Here is a 22,888-nt window from a genome sequence, read left to right on the forward strand (position 1 = left end):
TGTTCTCCAATTATTTTTATAATTAACCATCTATAACATATAATCAGACAGCAATATTTTAACCCATGTAATAATAATGATAGCTTATATCATATTCCAGGAACTTTGCAAAAATTACTTCAGTTAACCCTGGTGACCACCCTAGGAGGCACAGAAGACCATTGTCCCGACTTGTCCTGCCCCCTTCTGGAGACTGCTCTTAATTCATTTGCTTTGTATTCAAGTGCCTTATAGTCTGGAAAAAAAAGTTATAAAGAATTTAATAAGAATTTTTCGTGTACCCAAACTACAATTTGATCCAACAATCCCACTCCTGGGTATCTACCCAGAGGAAAAGAAGTCATATGAAAAAGATACTTGCACATACATGTTTATAGCAGCACAATTCACAATTGCAAAAATATACAACCTGCCCAAATGCCCATCAATCCATGAATGGATAAAGAAATTGTGATATACGTGTGTGTGTGTGTGTGTGTGTACATATATATGTGCATGTGTGCACGATGGAATACTATTCAGCCATAAAAGGAATGAAATAATGGCATTTGCAGCAACCTGGATGGAATTGGAGACCATTATTCTAAGTGAATTAACTCAGGAATGGAAAACCAAACATTGTGTATTCTCACGCATAAGTGGGAAGTAAGCTATGAGGATGCAAAAACATAAGAATGATACAATGGACTTTGGGGACTCGGGGGAAAGGGTGGGAGGGGTGTGAGGGATAAAAGACTACAAATTGGGTTCAGTGTATACTGCTCAGGTGATGGGTATACCAAAATCTCACAAATCACCACTAAATAACTTACTTATATAACCAAACATCATCTTTTCCCCAAAAACCTATGGAAATAAAAATTTAAAAAAATAAAAACATACGTTCATACAAAAACTTTTTAAAACAAAAGTTTATTATTTACCTGTTACTGTTTTAGAGGGCAGTACAGGCCCCTCCTTGCTACCCCTTCTGAGGTCTGAACCAACTGAGAGTTAGGTAACAAAATCAGAAAGTCAATGATCAAGACATCAGCTCCACTAAAACTGGAACTGACTTGGGAAACACGGAGTTGGTCTACTGAATACATGGGCTTCTTTACATTTTGCTCTGAAATGAATTTACACAACCAGACACTGTATAGCCAGGCACAGGACTCTTCCCCCACCCCAGCACCCTGGCAGGCTGCTTCTAAAGTGACAGAAAAGGTGTGTGTCTTACAGAAAACATATCTCAAAGCAGTCTGGGATGTGGGTGGCTGGGCCGGGCTGTGCATGGTCAACCCTACCTCCTAGATAAATAATCACTCGTCTCAAAAGAGGAACATGTAAGGGGTGGTGAGAAAGGCAAGGTGTGTTTCTTCCCTCTGCTTTTTCTTTTAACAGAGTGGGTTAGAAATGTCTTGCCCTTAGGAAAAGCAATAACAATAATACCACCGTTTTATTGAATGCTTAACATGTATCAGACATTGTACTTGAGATTCTATCTACATTAAATCATGTGAAAGTTCTAACAATTCTATGAGGTAGAAACACTCATTCCCATGTTGTGGGTGGGAACATTGAGACTCAGAGAAGTGAAATCACTTGTGTAAAGTCAAGCAACCGTTAAGTAGAGATCTCAGGTTAAACTCTGATCTGTGTGAGTCTCAATGCTCTGTTTGGTAACCAGCATGTCCCTGCGGGTTGGTGCCTGCAGGGAGAGGGGCCATCAGAGAAATATGGAAACTTAACTGCTGTTTATAAGAGGCTTACAATATACTCTATTATTACAATAGTAATCCAGGGATTGGCATGCTTTTTCTATAAGGGACAAGATAGTAAATATTTTAGGCTTTGCAGGACATAAGGTCTCTATTGCAACTACTCAACATTACCATTTTAAAGCAACCACAGATAATATGCAAACAAATGAGTTTTCCAATTGGAAAACAAAGTTTTCCAATAAAACTTTATTTATAGAAATTAAAATTTGAATTCTACATAATATCATATGTCAAAATATTTGTCTTCTTTTAACCATTTAAAAACGTAAAAGCCATTCTTAGTTTGTAGGTCATAAAAAAACAGGCAGTGGGGCCAGGTTTGACCCATGGGCCATAGTTTGCCAACCCCAGGTCTAGTCAGTGGGAGAAACCAATAAATGCAAGTAAGCTAGTCACAAAGAAGGATATGAATTCTACCATAGGGAAACAAAGACCCAGAGAGGGCAGATGTGGAAATAATAATTCATTTTGAAGTTGGTTAAGGGGAAAGCCTGAAAGAAACAAAACAGGAACCTGAGTCTTCAACGAGGCTGGCTTGATTTCACAACTGTGCTTATTTCCTGAAATAAGCAACAGTCTACCATTTCCCTTAAAAAGTAAGCAGTAAATGAGAGGTGGGAAAAGAAATCAGTTTAGAGCAATAATAAGAAAGCCTAATGGTGGTTTGGGACTATATTACTGCAGCCTAATTAAAATGATTTATAACTGCACAGAAAGTCTCTTTCACTTCCCCTTGTTTATTGAGTAACAGCTCACATCAGCCATCACTCCAGATACAACCCATGGGAAATTACCTAATGGGTTTTCTCAGGCAACATCATCAAACAAGCATGTGTCACTGTCCTGGCCCCCTTCTTTGTGGGGTGCCCAGGATATCTTCCAAGTTAGAGCTGAAGGTTGTTGGTGAAGGGGGGGTTCTCAAGGTTTGGGCACCCATTGGCAGTGACAGGATCTTCTAATCTTTGCCCTCTGTTGAGATGACTTCCTCCCACAGCCTCCCCATCCCTGGCTGAGAACAGGGACCATCACGGGCTGCTGGTTAGCAACCAGCAAAGGGAACCATCTCCACGACTTCCAGAAGACATCCTGGTGTTGCTATAGCTGTGGGTAAAGCTCTAGTTCAGAGCAACCCAGATGGCTTAAAAAGCATGCATTAAGAGTGTGGGGGCTCATTGAGGGAAGAAGGAACTAGAAGGAACTAGTTTGACTACAGGGCTTAAGATCCTTGAGTCCATCTCTGGCTTCCTTAAAATAGGGAAAAGTCAGTATTTGTACTGTGGTGGAAGAGGTGATGACCATGTCCTCCACTTAAAATCCTCCTGTTTGGACCCTGGCCAGAGTAGACTCCCCTGCTCCTCAATTCTTCCACCCAGTCTGTATTAGTCTGTTTTCACACTGCTGATAAAGACATACCCAAGACTGGGTCATTTATAAAGAAAAAGAGGCTTAATGGACTCACAGTTCCACGGGGCTGGGGAGGCTTCACAATCATGGTGGAAGGTGAAAGGCACATCTTACATGGTAGTGGCAAGAAAGAATGAAAATCAAGCAAAAGGGGTTTTTCCTTATGAAGCCATCGGATCTCGTGAGACTTATTCATTACCACAAGAACAGTATGGGGGAAACTGCCCCCATGATTCAATTCTCTTCCACTGGGTTCCTTCCACAACACATGGGAATTATGGGAGGTACAATTAAAGATGAGATTTTGGTGGGGACACAGCCAAACCATATCACAGTCCATCCCATTTCAGAATTAAGAATGAGAGGGAACCTGGAGAGTTTATTGACTTCTAGCTTAGCTTAGTATTTGTCAAATTCCATTGAAAGTATGTGGTTTGTAGAATATATTACAGCCCCCAATAGTCCTGAATCATCCTTAGATAATCATTTCTTTATAAATTCATAGGCCAAAGGCATTTAGAAATGGAAATAGTGAACAGAAGTCTGAAATCTAAAACTTGAGCTTCATAGACAAGTTGCAAATACTATAGTTGAGGGCTTGGCAGTTTTGTTGCAAGAGGGAGATCCAGGTGCAAGGTTGGGACAGATGTGAGTTCAGGGTGGGGTATGAAATGTGTGAGTGGGCAGTCCATACCCCTTGACATAGATGGAATGGCCTGTGTTTGTCCAACTGGCTGCAGGAACCTCAAGAAAAAAACTGAAATCTGTAAAACATCCTCAATCATTTGGTGAGTGAGTTATTCCGCAAATTTTACATATTGGACATTTAGTGAATGAATCTTTGATGAAGCTGTCTACTTTCAATAATAGTAGACCCTTCATAATGGGGCTATTAGAAGATTTAATAAAACGATGCATGCAAAGCATTTAGCACACTGCCTGGCACAAATAAACAAGAGTAAATCCTGTCCCTCATACACATTCCCTGGAGGCCCAGGTCACTCCAATTATTATTGGGATCTTTTGGCTTCAATAAGTACCAGTATTTGAGTGAGAATGTATTCTTGGTTTTATGCAGGCTAAAAAGAAAGCTTCCATTAGTAAGACTGGTAAGAAAATATCCAACACTTGAAAATAAGGCTGGGTGAAGAGGCCCCTGACCTTTCCATGTAATACTGGCATATTGTTGAACACACATGCCCAGGGATTATTAAATTATTTTAGATAGGGGTGCACCACTGTTTTACTGTAAAGAACCAGATAGAAAATATTTCTGGCTTTGCCTGTCTCTTTGCAACTATTCAGCTCAGCTGTTGCAGCATGAGAGCAGCCAAGGACAATATGTAAATGAGTAAGTGTGGCCACGTTTCAAGAAAACTTTATTTGCCATAATCGATGATGGACACCATTGACCCAGGGGCCTTAATTTGCTGAATGCTACTCTTGAAGAACATGACTGTGTTTAACTGTATTTACTATTTGATTGAAGCCTAGGTACTGTGAAGTTATATGCTAATTTATAGATTTTTGACTGAGAGAGATGGTAACCCCAAAAGTTATGGTTTTATTGCCCTGTAGGATATAACCAGTTTTGTCTCTAATGTAGCAAATATATTTTCACATGTTTCTAAAATACTTGTCAATACCCAGCTCCAGTACTCTTGGAACCTTTTTACTATTCCCTCATAAGTGGATTAAATACATTTTTGTCACGTGTTCTTTCTAAGAATAGCATTTTACAACTTTTACAAACTACATTTTGACAAGATCATTTATTAAAATACCATTTATAGCTCTGTTTTAGAATAATAATAACTGTATTGAGTGATATGCCTTCTAATTTATCCAATATGCCTATAAGGTAGGTATTAACATACCCATTTTGCAGATAAGAAAACTGAAGCACAGAGAACTTAAATAGCTATTAATTGGTAGAACTTACAGTTAGCTCGGGTTTCTCCTCACTCCACAGCCTAACAGTAAATCTTAACTGCTTCTTTTAGAAGATAAACACATAACTTAACTACAACTCTGTTTAACAAGAACTTTCAGCCTCAATTTCTGCATCACAATCCAATTTCCAGGACCTAACGTGATTACAAAAGATATTTACACTCAGACACATACACTCTCATGACTATAAAATTATGCTGCACTTTTTTAAACCTTGGCAGGTTTAAAGATGTTTATAACACCCCCCTCAGCTGTATACATATACTGTTTGTCATGTTTATTACTTTCAGGTGACTTGAAAGATGCTAAAAATAAGACAGACAAGAAGGATCACTCTAACATCGGAAGTGATTCAAAGAAAACAGATGGTAAGAGTATTATTCTCATTACATTTTTCCATAAAATGTGCAGTTTAATGTAAGCTTGTTAGAATCATACCCAAAATTGAAATAGTGGTTGTGAATATATTCTTATATCCTGAAAAAAACCCTTCGCTATATTTAAAGGGTACTATTATCCCTTTATCAATAATTTATAAATTATTGCTGTATCTCTTTCCCTTCACCCCACTTTCTCCATCACAAATGTTTTCTATACCGTTTCTTTTCCTACTTGCCATTTTTCATCTTAAACATCATAAAAAGTTTATTTTGGACTTGCTGATCAGACAGCTAGAATGGAGTATCATATACTGCTAATGTATTTATAAGTTTTTTGATGGGGAATCATGCAGCATAAATAAGAAATGTTCCATGTTTTATGTTTTCATGTTTTTTTCCCTTGAACTAGTTCTTATTTTTGTTTAAAACAAAAACAGGGGTCTTTATAATGCTAATGTTGGGAGGCAGCATATATGGTTGTAAAATACAGTTTTGCCAGCAAGAACAAGTCCTAAAGGCAATGACAATGCAAAACGCAAGATTAACAACATTTTAATGTTTCTAAAACCTGAAAGTTCAAATTATATTACCCTTCACACTTTGAACTATAAGATTGAAACACCTGCCCTGGCCTTTTACATAAACTTCATTGTTTCAGCTATCACACAGGTCATTACTAGTTATCCCCTCATACACAGACATTATATTAAGCTAAAAATTAAAGTTTCCACGGAGTGGTTTTTGAGAGAATCCCAGACTCTCTAAATCATACCTCCCTGGAGACATCATATTTGATGCTAAACTCTTCTTTGAATCATTTGGTTAGAATACCTTTGCAGAACAAATGCTGGGTAACCAGGTGGAAGAGTAAGAAGGAATTGGAACATAATTCTTTGCACATCTATTATAAAGGAAGCAGTCCCTTTAGCTTTCAGCCCTAAGCTGTTATGACATGCTGTCTTTGCTTGCATGCATGAAAACAGTTCTCAAACTTTTTCTAAAAGGACGATGCAAATAATTAACTCCAGGTGTCTTATTACATAATACCTGGGGAACACATACCTGCAATTTTTTTTTTTTACCAATGTGCTTATGCAAATGGAAATCACCTACCTAATGAGTGTACCCTTCTTGAATAATTGTGACTAAGAAGTAAATTACACAGAACAAAATAGAATTTAGAATGACAGTCTCTGAGCCAGACTCTATTATAGGTAAGGTTTGTTTAAATACCAGAGGCTCTTTGCCAGCCATCAATACTAAATCAAGGCAACCAAAGCCAGAAAATGTACAGTGGAGGAACAGTGTCTACTTCAAACCCAGAACCCAGACACTTTCTCCATCCTGTATCCAACTATTGGCCCACAGCTTCCTGTTAAATTTCTATAGCATAAAAGCCCAGAATAAATCAAGTCCCAAATTTTTCATATGTGATTTTGAATCTTATTGCACTTATATATTGTTGTACAAACATCTGCTATAATGATGTCATGTGGGCATTGTGGATTACATTTTATCACCTTCATAAAGCCTTTTTAACTGTGTCCTTTTTAACTGAATCATACCCAAGTATTTAAAAGAATTAAACAGGTTTTTTGGGGGGAGAGGGGGGAAGTGATAAAATAGATTTTATGTTCTATTGTGCAAATAAGTGTAAAGTTTGATTGTTTAATGAGCAGGATTCTTGATCTCATGGGGCAGTAAGCAGACTGCTATAAATAAAAGAGACATTTTTTAATGTCTGTCTCTGTTTCCCTCCATAGCGTGTTCTTCCACTTCCTCAAGTAGGTCCTGGTGTGTCTGTATACTTGGAAGTTTGCACACAAACATAATCATGAACAACTTTGCATTTTATATTCATTGATGGACTAATATGACATCATTACTGCTTTGGTATCAATAGAACTTAGAGCATTGAGCTTCAGTGACTTGCACTATTTTAGTCCAAAACCTTTAACAGGACTAAAGCCAATTCTTGGTGGCAGGAAGTGGAAAGCAATTTGATGAGTCCCACCTACACTTTTCTTTTTGGTCATTAAAGCTCTCTACTTCAGAAAAATTTAAAAAGGAAATATGTAGATCAGGAGATATATTGATTGTTTTTAAAACTATGTAGAAACAACCAGATACATTTTTGAACATTTCTTTTTGGATCCTATTATGTCTGATAATGAGTGGGAGTCAATTTAACAATTTTTAATGTCCCTGCCCCTAGACTAATTCCTGGGAACTATTGGTGACTAGTTCTCTTTAATATTTGAGAGGGAGTATCTGGGTACAATTCATGCCCAGTGTGAACATTGAGAGAGAAACCCAGTGGAAACTGAATCACAGTTGGCTATTCCCAAACTCCCATGAGCCAGGGCATGCACAGGGGTGAGTAGTATGTGCTGAAAACTAAATTACATCCTGGCATAATGAACACATTGCAGCTGTACATTATCTCTGTAAGTCTACTGCAGTACTATTTAGTACCTTGCAGCAGTAATTTTCTAACTGACTTCAAAGAATGGATGTCCTTTGAAAGTACCTTACTTACCCCTAGGGAGAAATGTATTGACATAAAAAGATCTAGGTCTCTGAGCCAAGATTCTAATCATGCTTAAACTTTTCCATTGGCATTGGAAGACTTGTGGGTTACCACACAAATGTATTCTTTTCAGCGTATTTTTAGTCATGCTTGTAATAACATAGCCTCATGGACTTGCCATAATTTATTATAGCTATCCAGAAACACAAACTTGCCCTTAACTTTACTTGATCGCATTAACAGAGAAATAAGAGATAGCCATCTTTTGTGCCTCTCAAACAATAGATTATGATTAGGCCCTGCGTGGTTATAAACCAAGTCTTAGGGAGGGAATTCAGCAGGAGTTTCTCCTTTATTGAATATCCTGGGAACTGGAATGTTTATGGATGGTCTCATGAAACTGAAAAGTGAGTTATGAAGAGTGGAAAGGGTCGGCAAAAGACAGTCTATGAATGTCTGCTTTTGCCGAAGATAAGTAACAAGAACTGGATTTACCCTCCTACCTGAAACAATCCAAAACCCCAGACAACATATGTGGAAGAGTGCTTTTTAAGATACTAGACATCAGGAAATGGAGAACAGTGATCTTTGAGAGCCAGGAAATAAATGAAATGAGCCCTACAATTGTCTCAGATTACTGCCTTGAGAGGACTTCCAGGCAGCATAGAAAGGAGTGACATAGGCACATCTCAGTGACTCTCTGAGTTGAGAAGTTGGATAAAAATCCAGGAAGACCAAGATGGCTTTAGTTAACAGAATAAAATACTGGAGAGAAGAGGATTACAGAAAGATAAATTCTAGAGATCTGAAGAATATAAGAGTACAGTAGTACTCCCTTATTATCAGTTTCACTTACTGTGGTTTTAATTACCCGTAGCCAACTGTGGTCTGAAAATATTAAGTGGAAAATTCCAGAAATCAACAATTATAAGTTTTAAATTGCACACCATTCTGAGAATGTGATGAAATCTCATGCTGTCCTGCTTGTATTAGTCCGTTCTCAGGCTGCTAATAAAGACATACCCCAAACTGGGTAATTTATAAAGGAAAGAGAAGTTTAATGGACTCACTGTTCCATATGGTTGAGGAGGCCTCACAGTCATGGTGGAAGGCAAAGGAGGAGCAAAGGCACATCTTACATGGTGGCAGACAAGAAAGTGTGTGCAGGGGAACTGCCCATTTTAAAATCATCAGATCTCGTGAGACTTATTTACTATCATGAGAAAAACTCATCCCCATAATGCAATTACCTCCCCGTGGGTCCCTCCTGTGATACATGGAGGTTATGGGAGCTATGATTCAAGATGAGATTTGGGTGGGGACACAGCCAACCACATCACTGCTCTATTCCACCTAGGATGTGAATCAGCCCTTTGTCCTGCATTATCTGCACTGTACTGGCTGTACTTACTACCCACCTGTCACTTAATAGCTGTCTCGTTTATCAGATTGACTGTTGAAGTATCACAGTGCTTGCAATTAAGTACCTTTATATTACTTAACAATGGTTCCAAAGCAAAAGAATGGAGATGTTGGCAATTCAGATATGCCAAAGAGAAGCCACAAAGTACTTCTTTTAAGTAAAAAGATGAAAGTTCTTGACTAATAAAGAAAAAAATTATGCTGAGGCTGCTAAGATCTATGCTAAGAATGAAATCTATCAATGAAATTGTGAAGAAGAAAAAAGAAATGTGTGTGTAATACATATAGGGTTCAGTACTATCTGAGGTTTTAGACATCTCCTGGGAGTCTTAGAAAATATCCTTTGTGTGTAAAGGGAAACTACTACACTGAACAACGCATGCAATGAGGAAACTACCTGAGGCCAGAACAGAACCATCCAAGAGGATTAGAGGGAACAGTCCTGATGTTCACACAAGTCAGGGAAAAGTGCCTATTCCCACTAGCCAGATTTGAATATCTCATTATTTAAAGAAAATTAGGTAAAAGACTCATAATCTTTCTTGCTTTAGTCATGGGAATAATTAGCTGTAACCTATATGTTGCTCTGGTTCTATCTAACAATCTTAAAAGCAAGACATAAAAGGGATCAAAGTGTCTCCAAGTAATTTAACTGCACCCCAGAATAAAGCTCAAGGATATACATAGAGGACAAAAATATCCAGCACCCAACAAGGTGAAATTCACAATGTTTGGCATCCAATAAAAAATTACCAGGCATGCAATGCAGCAAGAAAACACTACCCACAATAAAGTAAAAGCCCAACCAATTGAAACCAACCCAGAACTGAAACAGATGTTAGAATTAGCAGACAAATACATAAAAGCAGTTCTTGTAACTGTAGCCCATATGTTCAGAAGTAGACACATGGAAGATCTTTTTAAAAGACTAAAATCAAACTTCTAAATATGAAAACTACAATATCTGATATGAGAAATGTGATCGATGGTATTGACAGAGTAACATTAGATGAGATTAATGGTAAATACACTGGATGGAATTAGACTTCAGAGAGGAAAAGAGTAGCAAAACGATAGCAATAGAAACTACCCAGAAGGAAATAGAAAAAAAGAATAAAAACAGAATTGTAGGACACCTTCAAATAGCCTAATAAATGTGTACTTGGAATCCCCAGGTAGAGGAGAGAGGAGGAAAAATATTTGAAAAATCAGGGGCTATAATTTTGTCAGATGATGAAAACTATAAATCCACAGACTCAAGAAGCTCAATACATCTCAAGCACAGGGAATATAAGGAAAACTACACAAAAGCATACTATAATCAGATTGCTCAAAACCAGTGATGAAGAGAAAAATTTAAAAACTGCCAGAGAAAAATTAAACATATGTACAGACAAACAAACATAAGGATGACAGTAGATTTCTTGTGAGGAACAATGCAAATAAGAAGACAGCGGAGCTAAATTTTTTAATTAATGAAAGGAAAAAAATCAACGAAGAATTCTATGCCTAGCGAAAATATTTTTCAGAAACCAAGATGTAATTAAGATGTTTTCATCAGACATACAAAAACTTAATGAATTCATCACTAGTAGATGCACCATGCAAGAAATTTTAAGGAAAGGCAAGGGTAATTATGCTGTATGAAAATAAGGATCTGTACAAAAGAATGAAGAGCATTAAAAATGGCAACTGCATGGATAAATATATATGATTTTTCTAATTTATCTGAATGATAATTGACTAGGTAAACAAAATAATATAAATGTACTGTTTAGTTTATAACATATACAAAAATAAAATGTATGACTATAGTAGCAAAAAGTCCAGTAGGGGAGAAATGGGATATCTATTGTAAGGTTCAGTATCACACAAGAGGTGTTATAAAATCATTGGAGGATTGAGGTAAATTAAGAGCATATTTATTATAAGCTCTAAAGCAATCACTAAAACAACAAAACAAAGATATATAGCTGATTAGCCAACAACAGATAAAATGGAATCATAAAATAATTAATCCAAAACAAGGTAGAAAAAGAGTAAGAAGGGAATAAAGAGCAGATGAGACAAATAGAAAACAAATAGGAAGATCACAGAATTAAAACAAAGCAAATCAGTTATCACGTTAAATATAAATGACTTAAGTGCCTTAATTAAAAGGCAGAGATTGTGAGATTGTAATATTCAAATATATTATGACTTTATACAAAAAGACACAAATATAAAATTCCTGACTTCACCACTATCAAATATATTAATGCAACAAAATTACACTTGTATCGCATAAACATATACAAATAAAAACAAAAACAATCAAAAAAGGACACAAATAGCACAAAAGTAAAAGTTTGTAAATTGGTATACTGTCTTAACACTAATCAAAAGAAAGCCTAGGTGGCTATATTAATATATGACAAAGTAGATATCAGAACAAAGACAGGAATAAAGAAGTTTCAGCAATAAAGAAGTTCATTTCATAATGATAATGTCCATTTATCAAGAGAATATAATCATTTTTTACATTTATGCACCAAATACTTGAAACAAACTACAAAAAAATTTTTAATTCACAATTTACTTGGAGACATTAATATCTCTTAATAATTAATAGACTAAGTAGATATGAAAATCAGCAAGGAAACAAAGACTTGTACAACAGTGTCAATCAACTTGACATAATTGGCATTCCTAGAATGCCCAACCATAGAAGAATACACATCCTTTTCAAGTGCATACAGAATATTTAAAAAGATAGACTATATTCTGGGAGAATAAATTAGTCCCAATAAATTCAAAAGGATTCAAGGCAAACAAATATGTTCATGGACCACGATAGAATTAAATTGAAAGGATGTTCGTATTATGTTATTATTATTTTAATATCTGTAGAATTTTTAATAATGTTATCACTCTCGTTTTTTATATGTGTAGTTTGTGTTTTCTCTCTTTTTCCCTGATCTGTTTGGCTAAAGGTTAATATATTTTATTAATCATCACCATTAATATTTTCCATTGTTTTTCTGTTTTCTATTTTATTAATATCCATCTTTATTATTTCCTATCTTCTGCTTGCTATTGGATTTACTTTGTCTTATTCTTATAGTTTCTTAAGGTGAAAGTCATGGTTACTGATTTGAGATTTTTTTCTTTTTTAGTATAGGCATTTAGTGGTATAGATTTTCTGAAGTACTGCTTTAGCATCATGATCCAAACTCTGATATGATGCATTTTCATTCACATTCAGCTCAAAATACTTTCTAATTTCCATTTGGTATCTACATTGACCTAAGAATTATTTAGAAGTGTAATGTTTAATTTCCAAATATTTGGGGATTTTCTAGAGACAGGTGACATGTAAATTCTTCCCATGTTGATCTGTAGGTTCAATACAATCTCAGTTAAAATCCCAGTATGCTTTTTTTGGTAGGAATTGACAAGCTGATTCTAAAATTCATATGGAAATACAAAGCATCCAGAATAGACAAAGCAACTTTGAAAAAGGAAAAAGTTGGAGGACTACACAGAAGGTTTGATTTCAAGACTTACTGTAAAGCTGTGGTAATTAAGGCAGCATGGTATTGGCATCAACACAGACCAACAGGTCAACAGAATAGCTTAGGTACTCCAAAAATAGATCTACATGTGTATGGACAATTTATTTTTAATAAAGGGCAAAGATAATTCCAAGAGAAAATGATAGTCATCAACAAATGATGATGACATGCTTGAATGTCATATGCAAAATAGTGAATTTCTAACTATACATCATATACAAGCAACATACCAAAATTTATCATAAACCTAAATGTAAAATGTAAAACTATCAGTTTCTAGTTAAGAAAATATAAGAGAAACTCTTTTTGATCTTGGGTTAAGCAAAGATTTATTAGGCATGACCACAAAAGTACAAACCATAAAAAACAAATAGATAAATTAAGCTTTATCAAAAGCCTCTATTAGGAGAATAAAAAGGCAATTCACATTCTGGGGGGATATTTGCAAAACATATATTTGTTAAATAACTGATATTCATTAAATATAGATACTCAGTATTAAATAATAAGAAAACAACCCAATTAAAAACATACAAAAAAATTGAACAAACTTTTCACTAGAGAAGATATACAACTAGCAAATAAGCACATTAAAAGATCCTTGACATCATTAGGGATGTGAAAATTAAAAGCCAAATTTAAAACCATATTAAGATAAAACAAAGCTTGTATGAGGGGATATGTATATTACATCCACGTAATAATTTCTTAGCTCTGCATTTCACTGTGGCTGTCAGGACACAGCTTTGTCAGTTTGTTTTCTCAGTGAGGAAATTGTATTTCTTACAACCATTCTTTTTGAATATTTCTCAAGATAATCATGTTCCCCTATTTAGGATCTTAGTACAGAAAAAATGGAGGAGGCAGTGTAGCCAGTATTCTTGTTAGTTTGCATAGAAGAAATAACTGTGATCAAAAGGGTTGTTGTGTACATTATAGGAATTTGCCTCTAATCATATCTACATTATATAATTCTTCACAAGGCTGTTGTCTCATGACCTTGACTTGCTACATGGCTCACAGCGGTCACCTGAAGAAATGTATGTGTTTTTTCTGTTTTTTTCTTTTTTAATTTTTTAAAAAATAGATGATTCCTAACAAGTTAGTTTGAAATGGAGTACATAAATAAATTTGGAATGGATGACTCTGAGCTTTTAAGGCATCTTTTGTTCTATTTGAATTGATGTGCCAAGCCATTGATAAAAACAGCAGAAGGATACAACTTTACACTTGAGTGGTATTTAATTTTCATCATGTTCATATTTTGAAAAATGTTAGTTGCCTATAGGGTGAGGCATCGTGACCTGCTCTTTAATGAAGCTGGTAGTGAAAGAAGGGGCCTGTACAGATGTGGAGGTGTGCCCTGCTTTGCAGATCTGGGGAGAAAAGAGTCAAACAGCAGGCTGTGGGTAGAACTGACACATGTATGTCTTTACTAGAGATTGTTTCTGTCTTAAGTTCATTTCCAGAGATTTGAGAAACAATAAATGCTTTGTCACATGACCTTTATTCAGCAGGTGTGCATAAACTGGTTACATGGACCCTAAGGGCATTATCAGTTTTCTTATTGGCATGGACACCTGTGTTCCAGTTTTCTCATCTCGAGGAATCATACATTATTCTTTCTTCCAAAAAAAATGTCCCCATTACTACTTAGGACAATAGTTTTGGATTGTCTTTATACGCCAGAATAAAGAACTGCCCTATTTTAGATACCTCAAAACCTTCCTTTTGGTTGATGTTTCATTTTATCACCTTAGTTTTCCAATCTCTGCTATTTCTTCCCACAGGCTTCGTGTTATCACTTGTAGTTGACACTGGCTATGCATTGGTCCATGCAGAGCCATAGCAACACTTGAACACACTTACTTGTCTTCAGCACACTCATATTTGAATGAATCTTATACCCCCTAGATACAGAAGATGTTATGGAGAATTTTGTAATTCCTTTAATATTTTTCTCAATTTCTGAAAGATCTATTTGTTTCTAAGAAACTGTTGATATGATTTTTGACCAAATTCTAATGGATTTACCATTGTTAGAGGATGGTGGTTTTAGTGACCATTTTTGTTCAAACTTCTACTCTAGTTTATGTTGCATCACTACACATAAGTAATAGAAAATGTTTGGCATTTTGAGAATTCTTGACATAGGACTTTTTAGTGAAATTTACTTTGCCATTCATCATTTTGTTCTTTATATAAGAATGGTCTCATTTGGGAAACACAAAATTCCTTCATCTGGGAGCTTAGGGGATATGTGATGATTAGAAAGAGAGGCTGCTGATTAGCTAGAAGAGCTCTACACAATGGCAGAACAAGGAATTCCATATTGACAGTAAAGGAAGAGTCGATTATGCTGGAGAGGATTTGTTGACACTGGAATGAATACTTGTGACCAGTGCATAGTTTTGACTGACAGTTTACTGATGTACAATGTGAAATATATACTCCACATACGCTGGGATCCTCATGTCAACTGGCCAGTTGGTGGTTTCTTCTTCTTGAAGGAAAACCTACTTGGAAAGTCAAATTGTATCAGAAGGTTGCTTGGTGAACTGAACATGTAAGGGGACTTAGTTGATGAAATGTGATCTTAAGGTAGAATATCTTGAAATCTGTTTCTATCATTGGGACGGACCTGCCAAGAAGAGTGGATATGGGTCATCTTGCATATCCTATATCCTGACAGTGCAAAAGGCACCCCTCTATGGCACCCCTTTTCTTGCCTGTTTTGTAGCCACACATTAATTCAGCCATGAGATGTGTTAATATCTTGGAGTAGATTATTATTCTTGTTCACTTTCAGTCATCCTTGATTGCTTTTCTGGGCCTTAATCTTGACGATACTTCATTGTTTTTAAGGTAGATGTTCTCGATTTTTTTTCCTCATTATTTTTTGTCCACCTTAGACTACCAGATTTTCACTAGCTCTACACCTCTCTGAAGGTGTGCCCAGATCATGTGATGTGTAAAATAGGCCAAGGAATGTGAACTGGGAAGACAAGCTGTTACCCCATCCTTTTCTCTCACACTCAAGACAGTGTTGCCATAGCAATAACTTTGAATCTCTTCTACTTACCTTAAAAATTAACCCTTTATAACTTCAGTGCTTAACTGTTTTTAGTAATGAATCATTTGTAATATACTTCACTAGTGGTCATGCCACTAAAGTCAAAATCTGCTAATTTGAGGCAGTTTCTATATATAGTTAATCCCATCCTTTAGGTTCTAAACTTGTTTCTGTCTCAAAGGATAATATTTCTTAGGTCTGGGAAGGTATCCCACTGCAGCCTTCTATGTATTGACAAAAAGTAGACATTTCTTTAATGAAGGAATTGCTTTCAACGTGAGAATCCAGCATCTGTGTAGGTTATTTTTCATGAGCAAAGAGGGACCAAATATCTGGAGTGCTTTGGGTTCCAATTAAGTCATCATAAGAACACAAATTCTGACTAATATCCCATTTCCCTTAGCCATTTGTCCATGAAAACTCCTGTGACCCATTTCCTTAACATATTTATGTCATGTGGAACATTAATAGTGAGGAAATGCTGTGGTTTAGCATGTGTTTTCTAAAGCATTTACAACCTTATTTTCTCAAGTAGTTTGACAAGTATCTAAACTCTCCACTCCAATGTCCCTGCCCAAGGAAAACAACAAAAAGTCAATAAATGGAGGAGAGAGTTGTAATATTATTTTTAGATGTCTGTTATTCTCATGAATCTGGGTAAAACTTCACTAATTAAACTCTAAAAGGTTTTTTTGATTAAACATTTTGATTTAGATACTTCACTGTCATTTTGTAATTAATTTTGGAAGCTGTGCTGTAGGGTGACCCAACAACAAGAGCTATTGTGAATTCAGTGATGCTTAAACCCAACATAATTGGGTTTTTTTATGGATTTGGGGAAAATCTATTAACCAATCCATAATATGTGAGTGGGAAGTGGCCAAACAGTGTTAACCTGAAAAAGCACCTTGTTCCTTTTTTGCTATGGACTTCTGCTCTTGGGAGCATGGACGTACAAAGCCTATTACTTACTCATGGTTCTAGCATTTCATCTGAGTCATAGTGAATCAGAACAGTTAGCGCTTTTGGTAATAAATGTCCATTTCAAATCAATGCATTTTTTATATACTTTCAGGTTCAGTGAATGTCCTTGTGCTTTTCAAGGACAGTATATAATGAATATAAAGAAATTATAAAGGAACAAGATGGCAGGTGACTACCGTTGTCCTCTTGCAGATTTTCGTGTCTTGAAATTCACATTTGTAGTATGAAAATAGCAACTGAAATTATACACACACATATGTACACACACATATATATGTACACACATACATATATCATACATATATGATACATATGATATGCATCATGTGATATATCTGATATATGATGCATATATGACATATACCATGTAAGATATATTAATATATATCATATATACATAATATATACCCTCTACGATAAACTGTTACATACATCTTAAATCATATATACATATATACATATATATATATATATATATATATATATGTCCCTGTCCAAGGAAAACAAAAAAAAGTCAATAAATGGAGGAGAGAATTGTAATATTATTTTTAGGTGTCTGTTATTCTCATGTATCTGGTTAAAACTTCACTAATTAAACCCTAAAAGGTTTTTTTGATTACACATTTTGATTTAGATACTTCATTGTCATTCTGTATTTAATTTTGGAAGCTGTGCTGTAGGTTGACCCAACAACAAGAGTTATTGTTAAACTCAACATAATTGGTTTTATTTTATGGATTTGGGGAAAATCTATTAACCAATCCATAGTATGTGGATTATATGATATATTATATGAGATTGATGGGTTTAAATAAATTGTGTTATACTAAGGGAAACTTCTAACATCAATTCATGTTTTTTATATAGGCATTTAGATCCCAGTCTCTTACCAAGTAACTACATAGTAGAAATGTCAAATAAAAGTATATTATGAACTCTTTGTTAATGATAAATTAGACTTTCTGAACAACTTTTCCTTTGCAATTATTGCTACATAAGCTTTCATTGTTTCACTCTGTCTTCTAGATACTTTGTGGAACTATTAATATACCATTGTATTTTTAAAGGAATCTGGTTTGACAGAGGGAATTAAAATTTTATAACTACGGGGCAAGGTGTGATTTTTCTTTTTTCCTTAATACTGATGTTCAGGATGTTTAAAATAAAGCTTCTTAGTAATCATGAAATAAATATTTTCTCCTAGAAAAAATGATATTTTGTCAGATTATATGCAAGGGATTGGAGAAACACAAGTAACAATACATTTGCCAAAAGAAACTCTATTAACATTATAAAAAATATTTAAAATAACGGGAACCTTTGAAGTAAATATGTGCCAAAGGCAGAACCTAAAACTATCTACATTGGTAATGCCATTTCTTGTCTAGATACTCACGTGCTAATAAAAGCTATTAAAATGCAATATTCAGCAAGTATTCAAGCTTCCCTCCCTTTGCATTTTTTCTTAGCATTCTCCACTGATGGGCATTCTGCTCTCCAAGTGACGACATCTGCATTTCTTAAGTATTAGCCCGCTACAATATATGCTATTTTTATTCTATGCCCTGGAGCCATAGTGAAAACATGAGAAAATGATTGTTTGTTTGGTTTTCTCATCATTTAGAATCTTTTCTGCTTTTCCTGAACTAATAAAATTGAGAAAAACATGAAGAGTAGTCAGAATATTTCAGGTCTAAAATCCAAGCCTCACTTACTGATCTGAAGGACTTTCTTTATGGTCCTTGGCTTCTTCCTGACTTCACAGATTCAAAGACTGATCAGAAACAAAACTCTTTTGTGCGGACAAGAGTGCTTAACTCTACCCTCACCTGCACCTCTGTGAATCAGGGATGTTGACTTATCATCAGAGGAGTTGTAGGAGTTACTGATGCCTGACTTTTACTTGTCTGCTAAAAGTGGGCCAGGCCTTGGGGGCATTTAGAGAGTTCAGTGTTTTAATCATTGTCTTTGTGTTAATGTGCTACATTCTTAAAACAGAGCATGATAGCAGTAAGACACCTTGGGCAGTGTGAGACAGAAGAACAGAGACAGTTGTTCACATATTTTATGTTTGGAAAGAAAGAACATGCTAAATGAAAGAGAGAAAGCAACAAGGGTAGAGAGGAAGAGTTTAACATCATTGTTATTTTCAGTGGTAGCACAGATGCAATGGAGCAAAAGGAAAGACAAAGAGGGAAAGCGTTGGACCTAAGAACTATCAGATTGCTGCAAAAGTAAATGGGGTTTTTGCCACTGAAAGTAATGGTAAAGACCGCAATTACTTTTGCACTAAAGTAACCGTTCTTTGTACTGTTCTTATTCTGTGTGTTTGGATCAAATGGGTAAATTTTAGGAGTTAATGGCATAGGCAAGGTTTTAAGAAGTTACATTCCCACAAATGTCGTCTGTCTGTCTGTCTGTCTGTCTGTCTGTCTATCTATCTATCTATCTATCTATCTATCTATCTATCTATCTATCTATCTATCTATCTGGTTTATCTATCTATGTGTCTGTCTATCTGTCCTTCTGTTTTATTTTCCTGTGCTGGAATAATACATGATGAGAGGATTTTGTCTTAGCAGTGCTGTAGCATGGATATTATTTGTAGTGAAAATTCATTTAGAATAATCCTATTATAATCATATGCTCTATTATTTAGGGCAAGGAGAAAGCATGCACATGTTGAAAATAACCCTTTAAAATAGCTGTCATGTACTTGTGACCTAGGACAATTAAATCCATACCTGGATAAAGCCTAACAGATACTTTAAAATTGTTTTTTCTTAATGTTTTCTTCTTATTAAAAAAAAAAACCGGCCGGGCGCGGTGGCTCACGCTTGTAATCCCAGCACTTTGGGAGGCCGAGGCGGGCGGATCACGAGGTCAGGAGATCGAGACCACAGTGAAACCCCGTCTCTACTAAAAAATACAAAAAATTAGCCGGGCGTGGTGGCGGGCGCCTGTAGTCCCGGCTACTCGGAGAGGCTGAGGCAGGAGAATGGCGTGAACCCGGGAGGCGGAGCTTGTAGTGAGCCGAGATTGCGCCACTGCACTCCAGCCTGGGCGACAGAGCGAGACTCCGTCTCAAAAAAAAAAAAAAAAAAAACCAGTACCCATTCATATGCCCAATAGAAGTCTTACATGACATTTCAAATTGGTTTTGGATTCTCTACACTTATTCTTCACTTTTTTTTCTATTTAGAGTTTTATAACTTGTCAGGTGTGTGCTGTATCACTTTGCTGTTTTTGCAGAAAGTTGACTCCATAGGGAGGCAGCTATGGTACAGAGTTCCTAGGACCTGAAAATCTGGTTTTGAACCCCAGCTCTCTCTTCAGCCAAGTCAACTTACTTCTTTGAGTTTAGGTGATAGTTGAATCAGGCTGTAAAAACATCAAATCCAAGAAAAAATGGAAGAGAAATGCATTTAAAATATTTTTTAAGCCCAGTGGCAAATTCTTATGAGGGCTGCCTCATTGACACTCCATTTTTGATCCAGGAATAAACATTATAATGGATAAACACATTTTTAGACTCAAGTCATGTTAACTTGAACTTCAATCTTCTTCTAAAACCAATTATCTTCAAATCACATGGTTTTAAGACCTATATATAGCATCTGCACTTACCTATGGGAGTAGCATGGTACCATAAATAAGGCCACATTGTTTTAAGTCCATCTCCCATTTTTCTAAGTGAAGTTGCTGAAACATGATTGTATGCTCCCATAGAGTAAATGCATTTCTGTGAATTCATATACCATGTATTTGCACTTCAGGATTTAAAGTCCCCACAGCTTTACCTTGTGAGATATAAAAAGTCTTGGGTCAAGAGGTAGGCACTTAAATATTTTCCTGAATTATTCCAAGATGTGGCAAGGAAGTTTCCATTTCAATTCATCAGTCACTCTTAAAAAAGTGGAAGGATTTAACTACTTTTCGTGGCCTTCAAAAAGTCATGCATCTCAGTTACACACAGAGTGGCCTATTGACACTTTGTCTTCAGGGTCCTCATTTTCATATACTTTGTAGTCTTGCTGATGCTTACTGCATTTCAGTTTATATTGAAAACAAATATATAAAACCAAAACACAATGAAAGATAGGATGTGGAGTGAAAAGAGGACCAGGCCTGATTTACAAACCATGCCAAAGCTGCCTGGATAGCAGGTGCTCCTTCTCTGTGAGATTAGCTCCACAGAAAGCCATCCATAATTGGGCTTCTTCATAGGGAATGTGAATATTTTGATATACCTTACTAGTGAATAAAATACATAATTAGTGCATTTATTATTTTCTTTTAAATTTTTGATTCATGCTGTGAAAGTCAAAATTAGAAAAAGGGTGGAGGGAAACCTCCTATGCATCACCACACCTTATCAGTCCCATCCTCCTCATGCTTATTCAATTCTCTTCTTTTTCGTTAAAAAAAATTGTTGAGCATATGCTATGTGTCAGGCATTGCACTACATGCAAGAAGTGTTATAAATGATAAATGAGGTATTTTCCCTGTTCTCAAAGAGTCAGCAGTCTGGGTTGGAACATTATTTTGCAGGTAGCTATGATATAGGGACCTTAGGGTATTTCTTAAGTGCCTTAAGAAATTCACAAACAGAAGTTACTTTTAGAGGGCATGTGTTTGGGAAGGCCAGGGATGATGACTCAGGTCATCACATCACAGACCCAGCTATAGAACATATGCTGCTTGTTCTTTTACTGCCAGTAGTATTTAATGACAATGAACACAGGCATAACTTAAACACACAAACTTCTTTTATTCACCCTTTCCCTTTACCCCTTGACCCAAAGCTGGAGGGGAGGATGGAGATCCACAGCCAGAGGGAACACTCCACCATCTCACCCATAAGCAGTGATTAGAAATGGAGGAATATCTCCTTTTAGCAGCCTTTGTATTTCATTAAGACCCTAAATAGGCCTCTTTCCATCTCTGGGACCCAGCAGTCTGGACCGTGGGTCTCTGCTAACCCAGTCTGCAGGAGGTGCATCACTCTCCTTGTTGGCCAGGTGAGGCTCACTGAGTTAAATAGTGGTCCTTATCAGCTGTCCCCAGCTATCTGTCTCTAGCTTCCTTCCAACCAATGGGTCTGTTATTAAAAAATCAAACGCAACCTTCATCCTAACAAAATTGGGCTTTACATTTGAGGGTCTGGGGACATCTCTGAAGGTGGTTAGTATTATGATGACTCTCTAAAAGAAGCCTCATGACATATGATCCCAAGTTGATAATGGCAGGGTCAGAGTACTAAGGACAAAGTTGTGTATTGCAATTCCATGTGGACCAAATTGTGCATAGACTATCAACATCAATGGAAAATTTCTCATCCTTGATTTCAGCTTTTGTTTCACCTCCTTCTCTCACTGGCAAGTTTATCAGTGCTAGTATTGGAGGAAAGTGATTGGTCTGAAGCCTCACTTTTGTCTGTTATTTCTCTCAAATGGGTGAAGGTGTTAATGGAGGGTAAACATAATGAACAATCAAGAACATAACAAAGTTAGAGGAACAGCAGGAAGCTTGGATCAATGGCCCCTGGAAAATTGAGAATTGACTGTAATTGCAATAGATCAGAAGAAGTTCTCCTATCTCCCAATGAGTTTTCTGCTAAATTAACCTAAATCTTAGGAGAATATCTTAGTCTTTAAAGTTGAATGGGAAACTTTCCTTGTCCTGTAAAGGCTTCTAACATCTCTGTAGATAATGGTGTTACCCTTCTTAAAGTCCAAGCCTACTGGAGCCCTGCACAGGAGGGAACACTTTCTAACTATAAGGCATGATGACTTGCAGAGCATGCAACACCAATTGGAAGAAAT

At 36.1% G+C, this 22,888-nt stretch overlaps 1 protein-coding gene across 4 annotated transcripts in view; it reads left to right on the plus strand.

Moving 5' to 3' along the window:
- The window catches only part of PDE1C (phosphodiesterase 1C), a 572,912-nt gene that overhangs the window by 510,636 nt on the left and 39,388 nt on the right, over positions 1-22,888 (plus strand). For all 4 annotated transcript variants that reach the window (XM_030796179.1, XM_030796181.1, XM_003270501.4 and 1 more), the window contains exon 17: positions 5,411-5,488. In XM_030796179.1, the coding sequence (XP_030652039.1) occupies positions 5,411-5,488 (78 nt within the window). The remainder of the gene's footprint in view (positions 1-5,410; positions 5,489-22,888) is intronic.

Source organism: Nomascus leucogenys, chromosome 17 (assembly GCF_006542625.1).
Source record: "Nomascus leucogenys isolate Asia chromosome 17, Asia_NLE_v1, whole genome shotgun sequence".
Classification (NCBI taxonomy): Eukaryota; Metazoa; Chordata; class Mammalia; order Primates; family Hylobatidae; genus Nomascus; species Nomascus leucogenys.